Here is a 27,105-nt window from a genome sequence, read left to right as displayed (position 1 = left end):
ACCTGTGCAGAGCTCCTGTGGTAAGGGGCGTAGTGGAGTGGTCCAGAGATGGCTGCCTCGGGAGGGAGGGCCGGGTACTGGCTCTGCATTGGCGGAGGATGCTGGTTGCCATAGCTCCCATAGTTATAGCTTCCTGTGTATCTAAAATGCATTAAGTACAGTGACTATTGTGAGTAATAGCAGGAAGAACAGATCAGTTTGACATCTTCAAAAACCAACCTCCTCTGTTTTTTTCCTTTTTGTTCTCTTTTCTTTCTTCCATTTTTTTTTTTTTCCTGCCTTACCATGTCCACTCTGTAGCTTTGTTGTGGTAAGTTTAAACTCTCAGGTTGGTTTTCCTTCTCCCTTGGGCACATCTCCCTTGCCACCCAGCAAGTGCTCAGGGAACAAAAGCTCGCCCTGAGCAAAACATAATTAGTGATGGAAATCTCTACTCCTGTTGTCTTAAAAAGCCCCATATGATATCCTGAAGTCAAATAGGAAAAAAAGAGGTTACTTTGGGATTTATGTTTTTATGTTGTTCAGGCCTCTGCTTCCCCATGATGCAGAAGGGTGTGGTGCCTTCCAGGCGCTCTCTCCTGGGAGAAAACACCATGGCCTGGTCGACCAGGCCTCAGGGAGCCCAGCTCTCAGCCCGGCCCCACCACCTTCCAGCTGGGGGACCTTGGGCTCTCAGGCTCCTCACAGCCTCGTTTCTCCCATCTGTGAACATGCTGCACAAGCTTATTCGGAGGGTCACATATGTGAAGACACTCTGTAAAAAAGACAATCCTACGTGTACGTGGGATATTCTAATCACTGTTCTTAACAACAACTTTACAGCAAAGATACCGACATGACCATGTGGGTGTCTATTCGGCTTTTCTTGCAGAATCAAAAAGCTCTCTGAGCCCTGGATGGTTTGTCTCAGTGGATAAAGTGTCAGCTTGAGGACTGAAGGGTACAAGGTTCAATTCTGATTAAGGGCACATGCCCGGGTTGTGGGCTTGGTCCCCAGTCGGGGGCATGCAGGAGGCAGCTGATCAATGATTCTCTCTCATCATTGATGCAATAAAAAAAAAAAACCTCTCTGAAATAATTATCAAGATCTATTCTAAATGTGTGAGGTAATACCCTAAGAGCCCCCTGAAAAATAACGGCTGCACTACAGATCGGTCTGGGGCACCTGAACCAAGGGAAATAGCCCAAGTACACCAACAGTCAGGCCTGCGCCTATCCTCAGGGTCACCACCTTGCTGCATTATGCTGGGCCACCCTGAGGAAGGGACCCGAGAGGTCCTCCTCGTCCTCCTCCTCCTCCCCCTCCCCTCCCCCTCCCCCTCCCCTGCCGTACCCCCCACAGCTGGTCTGTGGGAACCTGGCTCAGGAGGCTCACTGCACCCACACAGCAGAGCCTCACTCTTGAGGATAAGGGCCCTTTTTTAACACCGTGTTTTTGAGATCACTGCACGTTAGATACTGTAAGATTAGTGTCTTGTGATAAAGACAGTGCATAATGGCAAAAAGCTACTGTGATTCAGGTCACACTTTTAAATGGATTTGTAGTTTATTCATCACAGCAACATCACTGCACAACATAGGCAAAATGAATGATTGAATTATTCAGGGTCCAAAGCATCATTGGAACCCACAAGGATTCCCTGAACCCCATTCATAATTCCTGCCCTCCAGGGACCTCCAGCTCTCAGGTGGGGAAGCCCTCCTCTGAACAGTCATAAAAGATTGGGACCTACCAGGAAGCTTTCTAAGGCTGCAGAGCGCACAAAGAGCCACCAAGGGACGGCTGAATGGCGTGTGCAGCTGAGACTTTAAAGGAGTAAAGAGGGAAGACACAGGCTCTGGAGGCAGACAGCTGCTCAGTCTGCACCCCATGGTTACCAGCTGTGTGACTCAGAGGAACTGAACTTCACCAACCAAATCCCAATGTCCTCATCTATAAAGTGGGGTCGCCTCACCTGGTCGTGGTGGGGACTGCTGGGCACAGTAAGAACTAAACACAGGGCGCTCCTCCTGCCCTTTGAGAAAACAACTGCCAAGTAAGCCCTGCTCTTTAAAATCACATTTAAAAGTGAGGCAGCAACCCAGGAAAGTCGCCTACCCGTGCTCCTCTCGGTGAGGATAAACTGGTATCCTGTGTGTGACCGAGGAAGAAGGCACATGAGTGCTCCTCATACAGGGGAGCTGCTGGGAGTTTTCAGCGGGGGACCCCGCCGCCGTTGTCACCGTGTAGGTTAGAGACCACGTGTATGACTGCATCGGTCCTGCAGAGACAAATTAAGATGCATCAGTCCTAGTGCAGCTCTCGCACTGCCAGCTCTTCCTTACAGCACTTCAGGGGCTTCCCACTGCTCTTGACCTGAGAGCCGAAATATTTACAAAGCGTATGTCTCTCTGGCCCGCCGCTGACCTCACCAGACGCATCCCCTACCCCCTGCTGTTGTTCTACCTGATCCAACCATAGTATCTTTCTTTCCTTTTTTCCCAGAGTACCAGGATTCCCAGGACCACAGGGCCTTTCCACATGCTCTTTTCTGCAACCGAGAGCCCTCATGCTTCCTTCCTTCATATCTCAATATAGAGAAGCTGTTTCCTAACCCCAGACTGGGTCAGATCCCACACTGCACTACAGTCCTTGATGGTGCCTACCACAATTTGTAATCCTACATCCATTAATGAATGTGATTTGATTAATGCTTATCCTCCCTGCCCCTCAACCCCAGATTATAAACTCCATGAGGGTAGGGACCTTCTCTATTTTGCCCACCATTGGATCCCCCAGTGTTTAGCATAGAGCCTGGAGGTCAAAAGACTTTCAATAAAATTTTTTAAAAGGAAGAAATGGGAAAAGAAAGATAGGAAGAAAGGGAGGGAGGGAAGGAGAGAGAACAAAAGAAATCTTGGGGCAATGTAGCTCAGACAAGCCTAGCAAAATAAATTCTCAACACTCAACTCAACAGGTGTTAAGGATCCAACAAATTGCTTTAAGCAAACATAAGTAGATTATTGAGCTCTGCTTGCCCAGGTCTTTTTGAAGATTATTAGACAGTGACCCTTACCATGACCTATTCCATACATATTGTTAATTCCACTAATTTATTTTTTAATTGGATACCTTGAAAGTGCTAGGGACTGAGAAAAGAAATTGACAAAATTAAAAACACTCAAGATGCTTAAGAATTTTATGAGATGTTTAGAATTTAAAAATGGTAATTTAAGAAATAACTAATAATAAATAAGCTTATGTTATTTAATAAACTCATAATAACTGGACAATAAACTCATCAAATTAATATCTGATAAAGTCTAGAATGTTGACATAGTGAAAATAATTAAGCCTATTTTGGAAGGTGGAGGGAATAGGATTCAACTCCTCTGTGTAGACACATGAAAAACTAAATAATTAGGAGGCCAGTTTTAAGAAGTAAAAGAGAAGCCCTGGCTGGTTGTAGCTCAGTTGGTTGGGTTTCATTCCATACACTGAAAGGTCACAGCTCGATTCCCAGCCCGGATTGTGGGCTCAATCTCTGGTAGGGGGCATGCAGGAGGCAGCTAAATGACGTTTTGTTCCCCTATCAATGTTTCTCTCTTTCTCCCTCTGTCTTCCTCTCTCTCTAAAAATAAATAAGTAAATAAAGTGACAAAATATTTTTTTTTTAAAAAAGTAAAACAGAAAACTTGATTCACTAATTCTGTATGTTCTGCAACAGATCACTTCTATCTTAAAATTCCTCTGGAAAGATAAAGAAAAGGTTTTCATTTAAAAAATGCCATCCATTCCATTCCAAACACTTTGCAAATAGCACAGGAGAGCAGCTGCCCTGCCACGGAGCAGGCGGAAGGGAAGGGCCGGAGGGTCAGCACTGCGCCAGTTACGACAGAGACCCAGTAAGGAATACCTCTAAAGGTCTGTGAAAACAGCACCCTATTCTAAATACACGTGTTTATTATTAAAAGAAGTTTCTATTGAACCCTCCTGTAAATTAGAGCATCTTCTGGAATGCAAATAATGTCTTTCTTTTTTTATGAAGTGACACAGATGCAATCCAAGAGCATGAAAGGAGACACCATTTATTGAGCATCTAATATAGGCCAGGCACTGTGCTAAGTGCACTACAGACACCCTCAAAAGAAATAATATCCCCAGGTAGTGAAAGAAGTAGTTAAGACACAACTGGAGCAAAAAGTGCAATCAGGAATGAGATGAAACATGCATACTCTGAAGGTCTAGGGTCCTTCTAGGTGGGCCTTAAACTTGGCTCGGAGTTTTCCAGGAGAAATGCTATAAAGGGGAGCGGACAGGTTAAGAGCCATAGGACCAGAAACAAATCACTCAGGAGAATACTGTCCTTGGAACTCAGAACACACAGGAATTTCTTTCACACGCCCTTACAATGGACTCCATGTCTTGGGTTCTTAGGACGGTTCCTTATGTCAACACTAATTGCAGGCTACTGACGTCACACAAAGTCCAGTTCAGGGGAACGTAGCATGTTAAACGTGCCCAAGGCCCCACAGTGAATGGGTGGCCCAGCGGGGCTCTGAACCTAGTCTGCCCCACCCTTCCCACTAACTCTACCATAATGTCTCTGTCCTCTGGGTCCTAGTTCTGCCAGGGACTGTGTGTAAGCTCCTGGCAAGCCTCTTACACTTTATGAGCCCTTCTTTCATCATCTGCAAAATAGGGATAATAATGTCTATCTTGAAAGACTATTGTGAGGATTAACTGAGATAACATGTCAGAGCCTGGCACAGGGCAGGCTTTTAGTGATAGGCAAGCACTCTTCATGAATTCAGGCATTCTTATGTCAGACCTGCTTAAAGTAGAAATCTCTATATTTCCCATTTCAGGTTGCAAGGAAGAAAGACAAGTTTCTTGGGTCAGATTCTGTCACCAGGGATGAAATATTTGAATAGCAGCAATAATTCAGCTAATGACAGCAAACTTCTACCAGGGTTTTCTGTAAAAGGCCTGGAGTCTGTATCTGCCAGTACGGCTAAAAGTACCCCTTCCCACTTTGCACATCTACACGGTATTTTTCCTCCAGAAGATGACTTCAGCAGACTGTACGTTAGGCATCGCTTATAATACCTGCAAGAAGACTGGGAGGAAAACCCCCAACATGATCATGTCCCCGGTGACTGAATTTTGCGTGATAACCCTCCTCTATATTTTGAACTGCCTATGAAATTACTGTTATAGTTTTTATTAAAACAGGTTATCTTCAAGTGGTAGGAATGAGGGTGGCTTTAAATTTTTTCTTCATTTTGACTGTCTGTCTTTTTCTATAATGAGTGTGTATTGCCTCTGTGAAAAGAACAATATTAAACTATGTTAAGCAAATTTTATAATTGGGAATGGAACTGGCGGGTGTAGGAAGTTTGCGAGAACAATGAACCAGCCACATCTAGCAAGTAATTAACCCTTGAAGCCCCTGGGACCTCAGGAGAGCACAGCGAGGTCAGTGGGGCTTGAAAGGGGGCAGCGAAGGGGGCCAGAGGGTTTTCTCTCCTCTCCTGTCCCCCCCGCCCCGCCCCCCCCCCTCCCCCAGCATAGGAAGAGGCGGTGGTAACAGCCGTCACCTAGAGAAAGCAGCAGAAGTTACTTTTGCGTGAGCTCCTGGAGCACAGCAACTGTTCCGTATTCATCTCTGTATCCCCAACAGAGGGCTCTGCCTAATAGTAGGTGTTCAGTAAATTTCTGTTCTATTGAATTTGTTGTTGAAGGAGTAAAAGCTTCTAGAAACAGACGTTATCAAACAAAAAGCTAGTGGAACTCTTGGAAAAATGGGCTCCTGTGGTCTGGGAAACAAAACCCCTAAATGGCCATGTGCCAGCAACCTAACAGACCCACTCAGGCAGGCTTAAGCAGATTAACACCTACTGGCTTGGGTGAGAAACCCTTTTTGCCGGGGTAGCAGAAAAGAACACCCCTCGCACTCCCCTTCCTACCCGTGGGACCTCCAGTGAGAACTGCTGCTGCTTCTTTCTTTAGGGAACTAATAAAAGAAAATCTGTGCCGTTAACAGTTTGTGCTTCACTTTTAAGACGGCTCTAATTGCTTTTCATTTGCTGGTAAAACCATAACAAACCTTTTCTAGTGTCTAAGTCCCTAACTTTCTCTTCTTTTCCCCTCCCCATTCCTCTACTCCCATTTGAAAGTCTGAGGAGAGTGCTGGGAGCCCCTGATTTTTGAGAATCCTATAAAGAAAAGTTGTCCATGTTATAGTATTGAAATTGCTGGAGAGGAATATTTTCTTTCCTTTCCATTCTCAACAAAACATTTTATTCCCCCAATATTATTTTCCTGGAAGGGGTTTTAAACACAGGATAGAGAGGGTGCTTGGAATATAATAGGCAGTCAGTAATGATTGTTGAATAATGATTGACTGATTGATCATCCAACCTAAACCAGACCTCATGCTAGTTTCTTTTTATAAATCAACTCATTGAACCTTCACAATACTCTTTTCAGGTAAGTAGTATTACCTTTTTTTTTTTTTTTAGGTGAGAAAATTGAGGCCCAAGATTGCTCAGGTAAGTGGCAGAGTTGGCATTTGAACCCAGACCTGCCCAGCTCCAGCGCCTTTCCACAACAACCACTTCTAACAGTTGAATGTGCATTTGAATCCCTCGACTTCTTGTTATAATGCAGATTCTGATTCGGGAGGTTGGGAGTCTGCATTTTTAATAAGCTTCCCAATTATGACAATGCTGCTGGTCCGTGGACCACACTGAGTGGCAAGGCTCCGCAACGCACTGCCTCCTGCCATGCACCCTGCATGCTGAGGGCCATTAAAAGCCAGAAGTTGAGAGGCTGGTGCATACTGGCCATGCACTTCCTTCAGATCTTGGGCTAAACTGTTTGAACCTTTTTCCCACTAGGATTCTATGAACCATCCCAGATGTTGCTCAGGTTTTGAGCTAACCTAAGCCTTTTGTTAGTACCTTCCTGGGAAATAAGCCCCTTTAAGTATGTCCAGACTCTAGAGCTGCTCTGCCCTAAAACAGTAGCCACTAGCCATCGGTGGGTATTTAAATTTAAATGCAATTAAATATCCAGGTTTTTTTTAGTTGCACAAGCCACATTTCAAGTGCTCAGTAGCCACATGTTGTTAGTGTCTACTGTTTTAGACAGCTCAGATTAAAAATGTTTCTATCATCACAAGAAGTTCCATTTGAACCGTGTGCTTGACAATATTTGATAGTAAACAAGCATTTCATGTAACCTTCAAGATGGAGACAGGGAAAGGAAATATTTTGTATATTTACTAGAGGCCCAGTGCATGAACTTGTGTACAGGTGGGGTCCCTTGGCCTGGAGATTGGGCCGGCTGGCTGGGGAGAGGGACTGTGGGGGATTGGCCAGCATGGGAGGTTGGCTGTGGGAGCACACTGACCACCAGGGGGCAGCTCCTGCATTGAGCTTCTGCCCCCTGGTGGTCAGTGCACATCATGGCAACCCGTCGACCAGTCATAACAGTCGCTAAGGCTTTTATATATATAGATATATACATATAAATCCCATTGGCTATCATCTGTCCTCAATGTAATTGTGCTTAAGGAGAATACTTGCCGAAGTGGGAAAACTCATCCAAGTTAAACTTGATGAATAGTTCCATGGCCAAACTCTAATTGACAGAACTGAGCAGGGGCAGCAAACCAATCCATTCCCAGAGAGATGCTGTTGTGGTCTGGCCCCACCTGCCTCTGCAGCTCCTCTCCTGCCACTCTCCCCTCTTTCCAGGCACTAGTCAGTCCTCACCTGCCAGGCTTGTCTGCCCCGGGCCTGGGCACATGCTGTTCCCACTACCCCAAACATTCTTTTCCTCCCCCAACCTGCACTTGCCTGGCTCCCTGTTACCTCTTCAGGGAGGCCTTCTCTGACAAAACAGCTAAGGTGGGTCCCTATTTTATACCATCCCATAGTATACTATTATTTTCATTAAGACATTTGAAGTTATATATTTACCTGGTGGTTTACTTCTGCATTGATTATCTTACCCACTAGAACAGGGGTGGGGAACCTTTTTCCTGCCAAGGGCCATTTGGATATTTATAACATTGTTCACTTTAATATAATTCACTTAATATAAATTTATGTTACTATAAAAAAACTTCCTAGATTTATTGAATTTTGAGTCCCACCTGCGGTTGCCTTGGCAGGGCCAGACCAAATGATTTTGCGGGCGTTATACAACCTGCAGCCAGATGATCCCCACCCCTGCACTAGAATATAAGTATCATGAGAACAGCGACCATTCCGGACCCCCAGGTCACGGCACAGATTAGACACGAAATACAGGCAACGAACAAATGAATGGATGAGCAAATCCAAAGATCCCAACACCAAGCCAAGACCCTGATGCTGTGAAGTCAAGAGCAGATTAACCACCTATTTTCAATCCCAGCTTACACTTCCTTATTTCATTCCTTTAAAGAAAAGGAGGCAGCATGGATGGAGGAGGAGGAAGTTCTGCGATGAGTCATCGTGGGCGGAGAGGCAGGGCCACAGTGTCCAGCATACCCCACTCAGTGTAGCTGCCCTCAGAATAACTGAGCTTTTGTTATTTGGAAAGACTAGGGGCCAGTTATCTTTGTTAGACCCTCCACTGAAGTAGAGAAAACGCAGCTGGGCAGGCCAGATGTTCTACAGTTAGGGCCATTTAGGAGGAATTTGCTTCATTTCTTTAGGCATCCTAGCATCTCAGTGATTTAATTTGCTGGTTTTGTGTTGTAGGGAACCCATGGTGGGAAGGAGAAAACTTGAGTTTAATAGTTAACTTTTATTGTCATTGTTGAAGGAGGGAATACTTAAAATGACATCATAAACAAGGTCTTAGAACCCTTTGGTGGCCTGACCCGGACAGAGTGGGAGCTTCCCGTTTTGCTTTAAGTGGCATTAAAGAATTGCAGCCCAATGCCATGTTAAGTGGGCAGGGCAGCTTGGTACCACCTGCCACACTCCCGAGGAGGAAGAGAGCCAGTTTTCCTTAAAGAGAGTTATCGTTTCTGAACTTTGCTGGGCCATAAGGGAGGTGGCAAGCTCACTAGGTTACGAGGAGGAAAAAGGATGTATGGGAATCACAGATATCTGCTTGTGGAAATCTGCTGAAATGCAACATTGAACCATTCTTTACCACGGCGTTGCCATAGACTTGAACATGCCCAATCAAAACTGGCTATGCCTCAGGTTCAATTTTTGGTGCCTGATATTCCTTTCCTTTCATGTTTCTCCCTTTTAAAAGCAATTACTAAATACAGTCTTAATAAAGCACACTTAGAAATACATGTATAAGGGTGTGGACACAGACCTAGATATAGATAAGCCGAGTGGCTGTATTCCTAGTGCGTCATAACTCCTTATCTCTACTGCTTTGTATTCACTAATCCTTGTATAAAAAAGATACAAAGGGGCCCTGGCCGGGTGGCTCCGCTGGTTGGAGGGTCATCCCATGCACCAAAAGGCTGCGGGTTTGATTCCCAGTTAAGGCACATACCTAGGTTGTGGGTTCGATCCCCTGATCGATGATGTTTCTCTCCCACATTGAAGGTTTCCCTCTCTTTCTCTCTCTCTCTCTCTCTCTCTCTCTCTCTCTCCCTCCCTCCCTCCCTCTCTCACCTCCTTCCCCTCTAAAATACATACATACATACATACAAATCCTCGGGTGAGGATTTAAAAAAGATGCCAAAGGGTTTTGTGCAATTGATTTTTTCTTTGTGCTAAACCAAGCAGACATAATTCAATTCTCCTCCTCATAGCTGAGAAATGACGTGTCCATCAAAAGTGAGGCACTGATTTGTGGAAGAATCACGGACACCTGACTGGCCTTGACTGTCAATAAGTCAGACTTGATATGTCCATCATCCGAGCACTGTCATTCAGAGTGGGCTAGATACCCAACCAAATCATGAGGTCACATATAATCTCACATAAAGTGTTAATAAACTGTTTTAGCTAAGGGTTTTATTTTGTTTTACCCAATTCTTTATTTCCTGCTTTCTGGTTTGGGCCCTTTTCAGAAAGTTATGTTTTGCTTCATTTTTTTTTTTGTTAACCACTTCAGATCCTTTTTGGAAAGCAATGGTATATAAACAAGCAATAATTTAAAGATGGAAATAAAAATTAACTGGGCATGAAAACCATATGCTGAGTTAACCTTTTAAAAAAGATACATGGCAAATGCATTTTATAAGATGTATAATTGCTTCCCAATTTACAGTGTTGCCTAATGAAAAATTACACAAATCCCCCAATTTAGGAAGCCTACCATAATACATTTTTTATTATTTTGGTATATATCATCACTAAATAATTTGTGCTTTATAATGTAATATCTACAAAACCATACATGTTGTTAGGAAATTATATTTATGTTTCCTCCAAAACCACGACCCACAAATACATGCCAAAATCCAGTCTAATTTATGGATGGAGTATTTCAAAAGTGGTACTTGACAAAAATATTATACCTGGTTTTATGTAGGATGACATTTTTAATGCCCCCTGGAGATATCTGAGAACAAAGCTGGAATGTGCCAAAATCTTCAAAGGTTACAGTCATCTGAAGAGAACCTGGTTCACATTTGTATTTCTAAGAAGCTACTTTTATGACTCTTGAACACATTGCTCTGAAACCTCTGAACACGTTTATGGTATAGCTGTGGCTCTATCACACCTGCCTACTCGCGGCCTCCAAATTGCTGAGAAGAAAGCCAGGCCGACTCTGGCTGGATGAGAGTTTGGAAGAGACCCCAGAAGCCTCCCTCCACACTCCTGTGCCCGTTTCCATAGACGCTCTGTTTGTTAGGTTGCTAGCAGGCAGCACTCAAACGCAAGACAGGTAGCACTCAGATTGTTTCTGCTTCATAATGCAGAACTGTTTTATTTGCATAATTTCCCTGTTTATTTTCTTAGTAAGGATGTTATCACTGACTGACTTGCGTGTGTGTCTCTCCAGGTGGGGGCAGGGTCTGAGGCAGGATGACACAGGTCACTGGCTCCTGGCTGTTCTTACTGCCCTGGTTCCTCTCCGAGTGAGGCCAGGGACTTGGGTGGCTGCCCCATAACTCTAGTCTGGGAAGATGCCCGCCCCCTCGCCCCGCCCCGCCCCCAGCAGCTGAAGAGCTGTGATCAGTGCTTCAGTTCCCGTCCCTTGTTTATATTCAGTGAACAAAACTGTTCGCTATAATTAATTCCTCTTCCTGAGCCCTCCAAGCAGGAACCGCAACAACTCACTACGGAGAGAAAGGGGCGGGCGGCGTCTCATGTTCTTTCTCTTCAAAGTAGGAAACAAAACATGATTTGAGGTGCATCTGTGTAAGGAAAATCAAACTTTCCACAGAAGAGGAGAGCCCTCTCTGGCTGTGTACCCAAAATGAAATCAGAACTCCATCTCATGCTAGTTACCGACAGCCCTACTGTTCCATACTCTGAAGCAGTGGTTCTCAACCTGTGGGTCGCGGCCCCTTTGGGGGTCACCTAAGACCATCGGAAAACACATATATAATTACATATTGTTTTTGTGATTAATCACTATGCTTTAATTATGTTCAATTTGTAACAATGAAATTGGGGGTCACCACAACATGAGGAAGTGTATTAAAGGGTTGCGGCATTAGGAAGGTTGAAAACCACTGCTCTGAAGAATCCAGGCTCCTTAGCAGGTCCTGACAAAGGGCCACTGAGTTTGTTGGCAAGTTTCTGCCCCTGGCAGAGTGCAGAGGAGGCAGGCACCTTATGGCTCCTCAGCATCTGCTTGCTTCCTCTCTGAGTAGCTCCAGTTCTGGAGACAGAAAACTTTGGGGAAGGAATTAACCAAGACTGCTGGCATATATACCTAGTTCCCTGACAATGGCATGCTCCCTTTGCCTCCAGGCCTTTGTACTACCTACTTCCTCTGCCTGCAACACCTTCTCTCTCATTGTTCAGCCTTCCCAGACCCTCCAAATACAGGTTGGAGGCCCCCTTCTATGCTCCCCTAATACCTTGACCCTTCTCCCAACTTAGCATCATCACTTTGCATTGTAACTCATCAGAGCCCTAACCTCTACACATTCAACTCCCAGAGGGCAGGGACTATGATTCTCTTGTTCGCATAGCCAGCTCTCTGAACTGTTTAGTATACAGAAGCCACTAGAGAAGTATTCATTGGATAAATGGATAGATATGTGAGCAAATGAATGGATAAAAGACAATGTCCTAAATAGAGCACTGTTACCCTATTTAGTTTTCAAAAAATAGCACTGGGTTCCTAGTCTATTCTGAAAGCAATTCTACTCAAAGCAGCACTAGGATATAACTGAGCCCATGCTATGAGGATCTGGAGGAAGATTCTGACCCGGAGGGTGATGGAAACGTCAAGGATGAGTACGGTTTTCTCCCACAGGATGGAAGGATGTTTCTGGAGGTGGAGGTGTGAAAAGTGATATGGAGAATGAGAGCTTTAGGGTTTGGTGGGAGGCAGTGAACGTGGGGCCCCAGCACTTTGAGGAGGCATAGCTTCAGGAAAATAAGCCTGGCAGGCAGTGTGGGAGCAGACAGACTAGAGTCCGGAGGCAGGTGACCTGCTTGAGAGTCACTGTGGAGTCCATGAGAGGTGGGGACAGCCTAAACCAGACGGCAGTAGTGGGATGGGAGGAATGGGTCAGTCCAGGTCAGTACCGAGACAACTGGACTTGAGAGGTGTGGTGGTGAATGCCAGTGTCTTCCCTATGCATCCCCCCTTCCCTACCTGGGGACACACATTTCCCAGCCTCTCTTTGCAGTTACATGAGGCCATGTGTCCAGGTCTTGGGTGATGGAATATAGTGTGTTATAATAATGTTATGGTCATAAGGAAACCTCTCTAATGTGTGAAATGATTATTGTGTGAAACGTTTGCTGTGTGAAGACCCCAATACTCTGTAACTTCCAAATTGGTGAACACCCCACTATCTTGATGTGAACGCCCTAAGCCCTTAAAGTGTAAACACCCTGCTCCTAGCATAAGGCACACTGTCTGGCCCACACCGATAAAGCACAAGTTGTTTACTACCGGCTATATAAGCACTGGATCTTCTTCAGTCGATGTCTCCTGCCTGATAAGAGAAAAACTCCACATCGCTCCGTGAGACGAGCCCCTGACTGAATGCTCTGCTGTGTGAGCCTGAACCAACTGTGGCCGCCTGCCTGTCCCCGTCTTTGTCGTCCGTCTTTCAGTGTGCATCGCCGGGTGGCCTTTGCCGGAGCCTAGGACCCACTAGGAATAGGTAAATAAACCTTGTGTAATTGCATACTAATTCTGTCTTGTGTGTTCATATGTTCCAGTTCGGCTCAACTGTCTAGACATTGAAGTACCAGGGGATAGGCCGTTATTGCTGACCTCTGGTCACCTGTGTATGTCCCACTAAATCTGGGCAGATAATTAACTGGGGCACAATTGGGACAAAGTGGAAGTGCCACGTGCCACCTTCAGGTCAGGGCTTGACAAAGCCCTAAGGCAGAGGTCCTCAAAACAGTGAGCATCAGAATCACTTGGAGGCTATTGTGCAAATCACAGGTCCCACCCCTGGAGTTTCTAATTCAGCAGGTGCAATGGAACCTATTAATGAGCAATTCTAACAAGTTCCCAGGAGATGCTGATATTGCTGGTCCATGGACCACACTTTGAGAACCACTGCCCAGGGCTAATGGTGGAGACAAATATTGAAGGAGCATTGTGCCTCCTCTCTGACCTAAACACCTTGCCAGCACTGTCTGCAAGCACGAACCAGATGTTTATTGTGTTAGCACCATCATGTCTGGATCTGTTTGTTACACTGACTTAGCTGATCCTAATACAGGAGTTTAGGGAGAGGAGAGATTTGAAGATGACTTGGGTAACTGGGGGAATAGTAGAGCATGTTGGGATGGAAGGATAATGAATTAATTATCACAGTCAAAGCGAGTCCTCCACTCCACAAAGACCAGTCCGTCCATCCAGGGCTCATCTAGTGGAGGATTGTCCCTGCCTCTGTTCCTGTGAACCCACTTCTCTCTTCTTAGCTGAGCCCTTCATGTCTTCCAAGGCTGCCTTTGAGTCTCACCTCTCTCCCTGTCTGCCAGTGTCCAGACGGGAAGGAAACTGATGGCTTCTCCCTCTAAACTCCTGCAGCATTCTCAGCGGCAGCCCTCATCTTACAGGCCTTAATAAGAGCAACCCCTTCTATCTGGATAGCACATCACTATTAACAATGCACTTGGGCCTTTTTTACCTCACAACGACGTGGGATAATGTGGAGGCACACATACACACATTCTCTCTTCATTATTATTATACTAGAGGCCTGGTGCACGAAAATTGTGCACTGGGGGGGCGGGTGTGCCTCAGCCCAGCCTGCGCCCTCTTGGGAGCTCTTGGGGGATGTCCAACTGCCCGAGGGGGCTTGGGCTGCAAGAGGGCACAGGCCAGGCTGAGGGACCTCACCCCTCCAGTGCACGAATGTTGTGCACCGGCCCTCTAGTATAGGATATTAGCGAACATTTGTTGAATTGAGTGAATGAATTTGAATGAATTCATTGATGTCTACTACTCACCATGGTACCCAGAACAAGGAATTTAACCTTCCTCACCCTCTAGTTTTCCTCCATAAAATGAAACAATAGCTATCTTGCAGTGTTATTGTGAATATCAAGTGATATAGTTATGCAAAGGTCCTTTGTATGTTGTAAAGCAGCATTTGGACATTAGCGAGTATCTACTATTATCCCTGTAACATCACTTTTCCATTTCAAAACCTTGTCTTGGCATTTGAGATCCTCCAGGATGTGTCTCCAGCTTACCTTCCCAGCCGTATGTGACTCCTGCAGGGACCTATGACACTTCAGCTAGAGCTTACCAGTCTGAAAAGGCCCACACTTCCCTACCCCTGTGTGTATACTCACACTGGCTTCTGCAGACCTTTGTCAAAGTCAAGTTCCAGCTCAAATCCTCCTCCTTTGTGAGGTCTTCCTTGATACCTTTGACCAGAACCTCCCCTTCCCTAGGGACCCCACAGCACCAGTTTGCACCTCGTCATTCCCATGTCTTGAATATGGTGGTCATGCTTAGTAGATGGCTTTCTGTCTGACCCCTTTCCAGAGCTGCTTCTGTTTGTGGTTCTTGCTTTCAAGAATGTCTGTGTATTATGTATTAATTTATGTTTTATATAATTTTAATCATTTTAGTGGCTTAGCTTTTGGAAGGGTGGAAATTTTATCATGTACTTAATCTGCCAACTTGAAAACAGAAGCCTAAAGAATATGTACAAATAAATAACTGCAAGTCATCTATAAGTCCAGGAAAATACTCAGGTTTTGGCCTTGTTGGGGAGTGGTGCTAGAGGGATGAATGTTTATCCAGAAAGCTCTTGCTTTAAACGTCAACTCCCCACTTAGAGCCTTGGGGGACCTTTCATTACCTGTGGTGCTGAGGCCAGTGTACTCAGGGGATGGGTTGCTGACAGGGGAGGATGGAGGTGGCACTTCCACGGACGTGGCCGATTTTGCTGGAGAAAACGACGGCACTGGTGAAGGGGTTGGTGGGGCAGCATCTGTCAAGATAATCTCTTCTTGGACTTCTGCTACGAGTAGAGAAAAGGGTGGGTTCTTACAGCCAAAGGTCAAGGCAAGTTGTCTTTAAGGGGCTTTAAAAAATGACAGTCTTTCTGCTCTGTCATGTCACTCCTCTGCTTAAAGCCCTTCGTTGGTTTCCCATCACCATCATGGCACCCAAGGCAATGCCCATACACAACATCCCATTCTAAAGAAAAAGACGTGACCGGTTTCATGCCACAGGACCTACTCGCCATAACGACATTCTCGGGGGTACAGAGTTAAATAAGAACCACAGAGCACAGAAGTAAGGACACAAATCAAACTGCCAAGTAGGGCAATGTCCAGGGCAGTGCTGGCTTACCAGTGCTTCCTTCTCCCTTCATGGCCCGCATAAGCTCATTGGCCCGCTCCTGACAGTGCAGGGATTCTAACAGGTAGAGCACGTAGTCATCAAACATCAAGTGAATTAGGTGAAAAGACCCTGGTGAGAGAAGACCCAGACAGAAGGGTGAGTCGTGTCCGCACACAGCTGCCCCTCAGACTGGTTAACAGCACAGGTTACACTGTGCTCAGAAGATGTGCTCCGACTCTCAGTCCCCACTCAGCGATGATCTCATGTCAGAGGTTGCTCTTTTTTTAAAAAAAAAATATTTTTATTGATTTCAGAGGGGGAGAGGGAGAGATAGAAACATCAATGATGAGAATTACTGATCGGCTGCCTCCTGTACACCCGCTACTGGGGATCAAGCCTGCAACCCAGGCATGTGCCCTTGACCTGAATCAAACCAGGACCCTTTAGTCCGCAGGCTGATGCTCTATCCCCTGAGCCAAACCAGCCAGGGCTCAGAGATTGCTCTTGTTCGCTGTATCCTCAGCCTAATCTCCTGTGCAGCAAAGGTTAAGTGGCATTTACACTTTGTGGCAATGCAATCTTTTCCTTGCTCAATCTAACCACCTTTGACCTTCCTCCAACTGCCTAAAAGAACTTAGAAAGAGGACCTCCAGGAAGGGAGGTATCATCATAGACAACTATAGTTTAAAATGAACTAGTTTGTGATAGATAAAAAGGAACCTGGCAAAGCCCGTTTGATCAAAGTCCTTTCTGTGTCCCACTGTAGTTGATGGTTTTGTCCCCCCAATTTAAAACAAATTTATTTATTTTATTTATTTTATTTTTATTTTTGTTAATCCTCACCTGAGAATATTTTTCCATTGATTTTTAGGGAGAGTGGAAGAGAGAGGGAAAGACAGAGAGAAACATTGATGCGAGAGAAACACAGTGATTGGTTGCCTAACCAGGGCCAGGGCCTGAGGAGCCTGCAGCCAAGGTACATGACCTTGACCGGAATCGGACCTGGGACTTTTTGGTCTGCAGGCCGATGCTCTATCCACTGAGCCAAACCAGCTAGAGCTAAAATTTTATTTTTCAATTATAGTTGACATTCACTATTATTTTATATTAGTTTCAGGTGTGCAGCATAGTGGATAGACGATCCTATCTAATAAAAGAGAAACATGGTAATTAGCCGTACCTCCGCTACCCTTCCCTTTGGCTAATCAGGGAGATATGCAAATTAACTGCCAACCAAGATGGCAGCCGGCAGCCAGGCAGCTTGAAGCGAACAGGAGGCTTGCTTGCTTCAGTGATGGAAGAAGCCAACATTCCCCGCCTGCCTTGCCGGCCTCTGAGCTTGCACTCTAAGAAACAATGTTACAAATATAGAAGCTAAACAAAACCCCAGAAACCTGCTTTCAGTCAGCCGGGCTTCAGCCAGCAGGACCGCAACATTGTTTCAATTATAGAACAAATGCAGATCCCTGCTTTCAGCCGTCAGAGCTGGAGTGAGCAGGACTGCAACAGTGTTACAATTATAGAACCCAAACAAACCAGATACCTGCTTTCCGCAGACGAGGCCTCAGAGCTGGAGCCAAGCCTCAGAGCTAAAGCTGGCCCAGAATAAAAAAAAAAAAAAGAACAAAAGGACAGGTTGGGAGCTTTAGTCACCCACCAGCCTGAAAACAGCCCTCAGCCCCTCACCCAGACTGGCCAGGCACCCCAGTGGGGACCACCACCCTGAAGTGGGTGTGACCAGATGCAAACAGCCATCATCCCCTCATCCAGGCTGGCCAGACACACAAGCGGGACCCCCACCCTGATCCAGGACACCCTTCAGGGCAAACCAGCCGGCCCCCACCCGTGCACCAGGCCTCTATCCTATACAGTAAAAGGGTAATATGCCTCCCAGCACTGGGATTAGGGGAGCCGAGAGGCCTCTGGGCACCGGGATCAGCGTGACAGGGGGCAGCGACCAAACCCCCTGATCACCCTGCGGCTCTGTGTGTGACAGGGGGCGGGGCCACAACCTCCCTATCCGCCCTGCTCTGTTCATGACAGGGGAAGGTGCCCCAACCCCCTGATCAGCCCTGCTTTGTGCCTGATAGGGGGGAGCTCCCCAACCCCCTGATCGGCCCTGCTCTGTGTGTGACAGGGTGCGGCACCCTCCCCTCCCCCCCACGGGCCCTGCTGTGTGTGTGATGGGGTAGAGCCATAACCTCCCCATCGGTCCTGCCCTGAGTGTGACAGGGGGCGGTGCCCCAACTCCCCTATTGGCCCTACTCTGTGAGTGACGGGGGAGATCCTCAACCCCCTGATCGGCCCTGCTCTGTGCGTGACAGGGGGGAGCTCCCTAACCCCCTGATGGGCCCTGCTGTGCGTGACAGGGTACGGAGCCCCAACCCCCCTGATGGGCCCTGCTCTGTGAGTGACAGGAGGCAGCGCCCCAACCCCCTGATCGGCCCTGCTCTGTGCGTGACAGGAGGTAGCACCACAACCTCCCTATCGACCCTACCTTGAGTGTGACAGGCGGCGGTGCTCCAACCCCCCAATCGGCCCTACCCTGAGCGTGACTAGGGGTGGCATCACAACCTCCCGATCCGCCCTGCTCTGTGCATGACAGGGGGTGGTGCCCCAAATCCCCAATCGGCCCTGCTCTGAGCCCGACCAGGGGCTGCACCTAGGGATTGGGCCTGCCCTCTGCCACCCGGGAGCAGGCCTAAACCAGCAGGTCATTATCTCCCGAGGGGTCCCAGACTGTGAGAGGGCACAGGCCGGGCTGAGGGACCTCCCCTCCCCCCTGAGTGCACAAATTTTTGTGCACCGGGCCTCTAGTCCTATATAATAAACACCTAATATGCTATGTGTCTGGTCGGCTGTTCAACCAATCAAAGCATAATATGCTAATGATATACTAAGGCTGCTCAACTGCTCGCTATGATGTGCACTGACCACCAGGAGGCAGATGCTCTGACTGGTAGGTTAGCTTGCTGCTGGGGTCTGGCGGATTGGGACTGAGCCAGACAGGCCAGACATGCCCTGGAGCCCTCCCGCAGTCCCTCTCCAGCTGGCCAATCTCCTCTGTCCCTCCCCGGCCCAATCATGCACCGGTGGGGTCCCTCAGCCTGGCCTGTGCCCTCTCACAATCTGGGCTGAGGGACCTCCTCTCCCTGAGTGCACAAATTTTGTGCACTGTGCCTCTAGTCATATATAACTTACAAAGTGATCCCTCTGGTAATTCAAGTGCCACCTGGAACCAGACTTAGTTATTACAATATTATTTACTATATTCCCTAGGCTGAACTTTACATCCCCCTGACTGTTTTTTAACTACCAATTTGTATTTCTTACTTCACCTTTTTACCCAGTCTCCCCAACCTCCCTTCCCTCTGTCAACCATCAGTCTATTCTTTGTATCTATGAGTTTGTTTCTGTTTTGTTTGTTCATGTACTTTGTTATTTAGATTCCACACCAATAGACCAGTGGATTAAAAAGTTGTGGTACATATACTCAGCCATAAAAAAATGAAATCTTACTATCTGCAACATAAGGATGGACCTGGACGGTATTACGCAAAATGAAATAAGTCTGGGACCCCTTGTTAAAGATGGCCCAGCAAATACTTCTTTCCCAAACATTTGCTTTTTCAACTCCATATGAATTGCCTTCTAGCCCTTTGAAGTTCCAAACCACAGCCTCCTTTCTCCTGATTTGTCCTTGTGTCCCATATTCGTATGGAGCCCTGTTTGTACATACATAATTACATTTGTTACTTTCTCCTCTTAATCTGTCTCTTGTCAATTCGATTATTAGACCAGCCAGAAGGTCTAGTTTACTTATTTAGAGGCCTTCTGGGATTCTCTGGCTTTATTTTTCTTGTGATTCTGTTGTCGTCACCACCATTATCATTGTCATCATTGCTGCCATCATCGTCTTCACATTTACCTTATATTGAGTGCTTACTCTGCTGAGACTATGCTAAGTACTTAATTAACACAGGTCTCTGCCTTATAACAAACTGTGAGATGGGTGGTATTATCCTCTGTTACAGGTAAAGAAATGAGTCTCCCATCAGTAATCCAGTGGGCATTTGCCTGTTTGGTCTAGCTAGTCCCGTGGTCGGCAAACTGTGGCTCGCGAGCCACATGCGACTCTTTGGCCCCTTGAGTGTGGCTCTTCCTAAGCCTTAGGAGTATCCTAATTAAGTTAATAACAATGTACCTACCTATATAGTTTAAGTTTAAAAAATTTGGCTCTCAAAAGAAATTTCAATTGTCGTACTGTTGATATTTGGCTCTGTTGACTAATGAGTTTGCCGACCACTGACCTAGTCCATCTCCTCATAGCAGTAAGACCCAGGTGGCATAAAGGACTGGGTCTATGGAAGGGCCATTGGAGTTGTGAGCTATATGCCCTTTCAAGTCTCAGAAGAAAGTGATGGGGCCAGTTGGGGGCATTGGGGTAACTCCTCCTTGGTGGAATTTATCAATTTTCTCCTCAGTGGGACCTGGCTTCTGCACATCCCACCGCCCCACCCCCACCTCATTCATCTCAGATAGATTATTTTGGTTTAGGAAAGCTACAGAGGAAAATCTCTGCCTGAACTCTGAGGCCAAGTGGGTGCCCAGCAGGTCATGCACATCTACTCCTTTAGCCCCTCTCCAGGGAGCCTGCCACAGACTGCCATCCTTGTGCCCACAAGGCTCTAGGCCACAGTCTCCCATCCTGTACTTTCTCCAGGTTCCTCCTCCAACCCAGGGGGCTGTTTTTTGACCCCACTTGGAAATCAGCAAGGTTCAGGTTTTAACGAGTCACTGAGAGATGCAGTCTCCAAGACTAAACTTCCATCCACTTCCCCAAAATGGGTCTTGTGAACCACTGGGGAGGGTAACTGCCTGGGCACTGGATCCAACTGCCCAGGTTGAGATCCAGCTCTGCCATTTAGAAACTGGGATCTTAGATGAGTTAATCTTTATAAATGTTAAAAACAAATTAAGTTGTTCATTGAGCCCTTACTCATGGCAACCACTATGTTTAACCATTGTAGATATATTGTTACAATTAATTCTCATCACAACTGTATGAGATGAGTGTTACTCTACTTCTCTAAGGGAGGAAACTGAAGCTTAGAGTGTTAGAGTGGTAAAGTAGCTGTCCAATGTCACACAGTTATTAAGTGGCAGATCTGGGACTTGAACCCATGATTGTCTGATTCAATCATCCAGCAACATGGCCCTCTAGAAGGGGAACAACAAACCTATGTTACAGAAGTACCATAATGAGGACAAGTACACACTAGATGCTTAATAAATGCTAACTAATGTTATCATCGCTAAGGTCCCTTTTGTTTCTAATGTTCTAAGATCCTATGACTCTCTTGTTCATAGAGTCAAAGAAGTCAAAAGATAGCATCAAATGCTTAAAAGGAAACTATCTCCAAAATGAAGAAATATTTGCCAAGATGTTGCTCTAAGTCAACAGGATGGAAAGAAACAACCCTCCTGTTTTATACGACAAGGAGACAAAGATCTGAGGAGAAGAAATTTTCCTAGGACCACACCGCTAGAAAACATCAGAGCTGGACTTGGTCATCAGCTCTCCAGGGGAAGTGTTCATTTGGGGGGTTCAAGCTCTCTTCCTTAATGGCTCTAATTTGTTACCCAGACAGTTTGATAATTTCCTATCATCTTTCAAACAACAAAAGTTTGTGGAGCTACTGCTACCTGTCTACTATTGTGCTAAGTGCTCCAAGTGGAACAGAAACTTAAAGCTCCATAGCCCCTGACTCCACAAAAGCTACAGTGTCCTCAGTAAGCAGAAATCATTCATTAAGATCATTGGGCCACAGCCAGTGCGGCACGGTTGCTTGAGTGTGGTCTTGTGCACTGAAAGGTCGCCAGTTTGATTCCCTGTCAGGGCACATGCTCAGGTTGTAGGCTCCATCCCCAGTCAGGGTACATGCTGGAGGCAGCAGATCGATGTTTCTCTCTCACATCAATGTTTTTCTCTTTCTCTCCCCCTCTACCTACCCCTCCCCCACTCAAAAACAATCAGAACTATTAAAAAAATAAAATGAACACTGGTAGCCCGGTTGGAATGGCTCAGTGATTGAGCATTGATCCAGGAACCAAGAGGTCACCAGTTCAATTCCCACTCAGGACGCATGCCCAGGTTGCAGGCTAGGTCCCCAGTGCGGGGCATGCAGAAGGCAGCCAATCAATAATGTTTCTCTTTCATCGATGTTTCTATATTTCTCTCCCTTCCTCTCTCTCTAAAAAATCAATACAAAATACTTAAAAAAATAACACTGGTGTACTCACCACCTGGCTGTATTTAATAGTCCAAGAACTTAGCATGCTTTAACTATTCCTTGAAGCTTCTCTTCCCACCTCCCCAGGATCTATTGTTGCCTAGAATTTGGTTTTACCTTTTATAAACATACAAAAATTCGTTTTCAAATTAGAAGCAATAGCTAATTGAATTTATTTATATATTTTTAAATTGTTCTCATCTTAAAATGGGGCCCTCAAATTCTTTGACAGGGAGAATTTGGGGTCTACACACCCCTTCAGTCTCAGTAGGCTTGTGACTGTTTTGGACAGCAAGGTGTGGAGGAAGTGACTCTGTTTAATTGGTGAGATAGGGTCATAAAAGGCAATGTGCCTTCCTCCTTAGAACACTACACCTGGAGCCCCGAGCTCACCATGTGAGAAGCTGAACTGTTCAGAAGCTACCATGCTGTGAGGAAACCAAGCCACATGGAAGGGCCGCTGCAGGCACCTGGGTCTGCAGTCCTGGTCCGCAAGTCATCCCAGCCCAGGCACCAGACACCTGAGGGAAGATGCCTCCAGCTGTCGACTCACCACTAGCTTTGGGACTTCCCATTTAAGGTCCCAGACATCTCAAAGCAGAGAAGAGCCATCCCTGCTGTGTCCTGCCCAGATTCCTGACCCACAGAACCCATACGCATAATAAAATGATTGCTTTAAGCCACGTAGCTTTGGGGTAATTTGTTACACAGCAAAAATAACTGGAACTTTGTTGTACTCCAGACCTTCACCATGGCTTTTTTTTTTTCTTCTTGCTGAAATGCATCCTTTTATCATGGTTTTTTTTTTTTTAAAGTGATGCTCTATGGGTGCCAAAGTCTCTCAGTCTTTGTATAACTGAGTATGTCTCTACTTTGCTTTCACTCTTGAATAATGGTTGATAGTTCTTTGTTCTCAATACTTAAAAGATATTATTCCATTGTCTTCTGGTACCTCTTAAGACTCATGATAGTCTAATTATTGTTCTTTTTTCTCATTGCTTTAAAAAACCATCAATGAGGATTAAATAAATGTGTTTGGTCTTTTTGTACACGCATTTGAGCCCAGGGTATTTGTCTTAACTGTGGTCACTGGACAAGCGTGGGTTTTGTGGTCGGGCAGATTTGACTGTGAAACAGAGCCCCACCATATTAATCTTGGGCAAGAAAGCCTGCGAGCTCTCTTTCCCCCTCTGTAACCAGGCACCCATTATTATCTGCCGTGCAGAGTTAGCATGAGCGTCAGGGGCAGTATGTGCTTCCCAAGCACTTGTTACCCTGATTATCACTGTCTTGCCTTTGCTGCATCTTTTACTTCAGGTTCCTCATCTGTCACGTCGAGGGCAGGAATAAGGGACCTCGCAGGTGGTTGTGAGAATAAAGTCAGAAAACACCCAATATTAGGGGTCATGTACACGAGGCCCTCAATAAGTGTTACTCTGTTTTTATTGTTAGTATTTCACTGGAGAAAGTTAGAAGAGGCAGTGGCAGTGTGGCTTAGCACAGAGAACACAAGATCCATCAGAGCAAGAGATGCCAGGGGGAGCTCCACTCACCTGCTGTGTGCCCGTGGGCAAGTTCCCTCCTGTCTCTGGATCCCTGCTTCCTCTCCTGCATACAGGGGAAGCGATTCCTGCCTCCGAGTGCTCGGCAGAGGCCTGAGTGACACCTCTAACATCAAGATTCTGCAATTTAGCTGGTTCTGGGGAAGAGAGCCAGGCCAGGACTTCCATACACAGCACAGCTGTCTGGAAGGCTCGGCGTGGCTGCTGGTCTGGCGGCCCATCCCTAACAGAACCACTCCCATGTGGCCTCCCGGCCCTGCCCGCCCGCCGAGTGAGTGAACTTTGAAGCGAGGCAGAAAACAAGTGTGTAAAAACTCAAAAACGTGGGGGATGAGATGCGATGCTGCTCCCTTAGCCATCGAACCCAGGCTGATTTCAAGCCGTGTTGTGCCGAGTACTTCTGGAACTCGTGTGGCCTTCCTGATGTTCCCGTGACACCAGGGGCAGCTGGTGAAAGCCCAGAGTGAACGGGCAAAGGCACCTGTGCCGACTGAGACCCAGGTAACCTAAGAACTGAGGTCAGAGCAGGCAACTGAAAATATGGTTGGTTCGTTTTTAAAATAAAAACTCTATTTTCCTCAGCTCTGCAACAACTCAAAGCTCACTGCCTGCTAGCCTTCCTGTGCGACTAACTTGGCTAGAAACTGCTGATTGCTGCAAAGAAAGTCTGGCTACTTTAGTTCACAGCATAGGCTTTTTCAGTGAAAAGGAATTAGGGAGAAAAGAGTGAGGAGGAATTAAAGAGAAGAAAGGAGTCAACTACCTTAGAAAGAGGCTGTTCTGGGAAGAGGTGATAGTCCCCCGTGGGATCACTGTTAGATTCCACACGATCCCTGTGACAGGCAGCCAGCTACCTGACACACAACCCCGCACATTCACAGCGACAGGAGGACAGGAGCGTGTGGGGTTATCAGATAGATGGAGCTGGCCCCTGGGCTGGGGGTGGGGCCAGGGAACAGAGGGCTCTTTTTCCTAATTAGCTGTTTTTATACAGGGGACACATGACCCAAACACAACCACCAACTGTGTCTTTGACATACACAGGCAGAAAGGGGGAGCTGGGCTTTTGTTGGCCACAAATTCTTTCAACTTGCATGTCACCCCAAGCACAAAACTCCACAATGAGTCAGAGGAGCGGAACCGTTTCAGATAGTTTGCGAAATGGCCTTGTGAGCAGGTATTCCAACCTGTTTAGGGTTGAAAGATACTGCAAAAGTGATATTGGGCTACTATCTCTTTCTTTCATTTTCTAAAAGATTCATGACCATTTTTGCCATTTGCCTGAGTTGCCAATATATCCTAAAATTGTGTGTGCTTCAAAAAGAAATAAACACATTTAAGGAATAATATTTCTTAGTCATAAATTCAACCCATTCATAAAACCCTAATTGTTCTACTGTCCAAACTGCCTTTATCACATTGACTGTTAACTTAGTAAAAACAAATGAATTTCAAAGAATAGTGTAAAGTGAATTACTTTCCCTGTCTAAAGAAGGGTACTTGATAACATACATAGTTTAAGCAGCAGCAAACTGAAGAATAAAGCAAGGAAAAGAGGCATGCTTTGCGGATGTGTATATGTGTTTGATATTGTTGATTCTTTGATTTTGAAACAATGAAAAAAATCTCAAGTATTTTCCAACCACCCGCTTAACTGAAAGCAGTTCTGCACGGGTGATTTTCCCAGAGCCAGCGGTAACGTGTGCTAACACTAACTGTGCTGAGCTGGAAGCCATCGAACGCCACGCCTGATGGCCCTGCCCAGGTCGCAGCCACCAGCGCCCCTGCACACATAGCCCGGAGCGAATGGGTGCGGGCAGGGCCGGAGACCCTCCTGAGGCGGAGATGAAAGAAACCCAGCACAAACGCCTCTCCAATTGGGCAAACACAGTCTTTCATGGATGGAGCTGTTTAGGAAAATAGCTCCTTCTTTGTTTCACCACAGTCACTCGGTTGCACAGCACAACTGGAAAACGGTGACAAGACCATAAAAAGCTGATGGAAACGTGTCAAATTAAACCCCGAGCAAACCCCAGAGCTGACTGGCTTAATTGGAGATAATGAGAAACGAAACCACATCTCTACTTGCAAAGTAAAATAGAGAGCTGAAGCAATTACCCAGAAAATTTACCAACAGCCCTTTGCTGAGATGCCTAGAAAATTGAGGCCACAGTGTTCTGAGATTTCCAATGTCTGGTAATGCCTTAAAGTCCCACCTCATTTTGCTAATGATGACCTGGACTCAATGTATATTCCATTTTTTCTGAGGGAAAACAGAAAATGGGGTCCCACAAGGGAGCACAGCACCCACCCCACCTCACTCCCAGTGGCAGTTGGGCTTCTGCCTGAAGAGGCTGTTCTAAACACCCCAGGGCAGATTTCAAGCCCCCCACCCCACCTGCCCCCGCACCGCCCTGGAAAACAGTAGCTGAGGACTGAGAGTAGGAATGTCTCCTGAAGTGAGGAGAACCTGAAGGGTTGGTAAGACAAAAGGAAATGAATGGGAAGTCCTCTTCTAGGGATCAGACAGTCTACCCATCGCTGGAGTGCCAATCGAGCCCCTGCAAATGCTCAAACTCTGAGGCGTCCTCAGGGGCCCAGGCTTGGGAAGCGCCCACGGTGGAACCCTGCAACATCGCCCCTGTGGAAGCAATCCCGGCACATCTGGCAAACAGGGAGCCCAGCCACTGCCATCCATTCCTCTCTGAACTCAGATATTGCCTGTGCCAACCTCCCACTTTCAGATTTGTGTTCTTCACCCTGACTACTCACAATTCACCTAAGTGCTAAGAAAACGGTACCCCCCAGAACAGGTACATTCCAGGGCAATGTCCCTGTGGCCTCAGAGACAACCAGTAACACCGTGGCTGACTCCAAGAGGTGACCTGGACAGAGATGGCGCAAAAACCAGTGTTTGGCAGCGGGGACTGCTGGGGCCTTACCAAAGCTGGGGGCACTGTGCAAGGTCATGTCCCGGATCACCCTGGTGCCAAAGCAGGACCACATCAGGAGGAACTGCTGGGCCACTTTCCTCAGGGACCCTTGTCTCTTGGCGGCCACCTACGAGAGAGTGAATGACGTTAACATGCTGGACTTGACCCTTCACTTAGCACTGTCTTTAGAAACTGACGGGAAGGCTTATGTAGGTCTCCAATTTCAAAGTATGGAGCAATGGTTTTCAACTTTCTATTTTTATCAGCAAAAATACATGTGAAAAAATGAGATCTCTCATCGAGGCCCAATGTACATAAGGGGTGCTGGCCTGGCTGAAGCGGGGGAGGGAGACCGGGGCCCGTGGCTGCTGAGAAACCTCCAGGTGGCTCGCTGCGGGGCTCTGAACTACCCA

At 46.5% G+C, this 27,105-nt stretch overlaps 1 protein-coding gene across 2 annotated transcripts in view; it reads right to left on the bottom strand.

The window, feature by feature from the left end:
• RFX4 (regulatory factor X4) overlaps window positions 1-27,105 on the bottom strand; it is a 130,752-nt gene that overhangs the window by 9,932 nt on the left and 93,715 nt on the right. For both annotated transcript variants that reach the window (XM_070410970.1, XM_070410971.1), the window contains exons 13-17: window positions 26,702-26,819; window positions 15,914-16,033; window positions 15,417-15,578; window positions 2,099-2,261; window positions 3-141 (exon numbers count right to left, since the gene is read on the bottom strand). In XM_070410970.1, coding sequence (XP_070267071.1) covers window positions 3-141; window positions 2,099-2,261; window positions 15,417-15,578; window positions 15,914-16,033; window positions 26,702-26,819 — 702 coding nt within the window. The remainder of the gene's footprint in view (window positions 1-2; window positions 142-2,098; window positions 2,262-15,416; window positions 15,579-15,913; window positions 16,034-26,701; window positions 26,820-27,105) is intronic.

This window comes from Myotis yumanensis, unplaced genomic scaffold (genome assembly GCF_028538775.1).
Source record: "Myotis yumanensis isolate MYYU_CA2020_CCGP unplaced genomic scaffold, mMyoYum1.0.hap1 SCAF_3, whole genome shotgun sequence".
Classification (NCBI taxonomy): domain Eukaryota; kingdom Metazoa; phylum Chordata; class Mammalia; order Chiroptera; family Vespertilionidae; genus Myotis; species Myotis yumanensis.
This window is presented reverse-complemented; position numbering and strand designations above follow the sequence as displayed.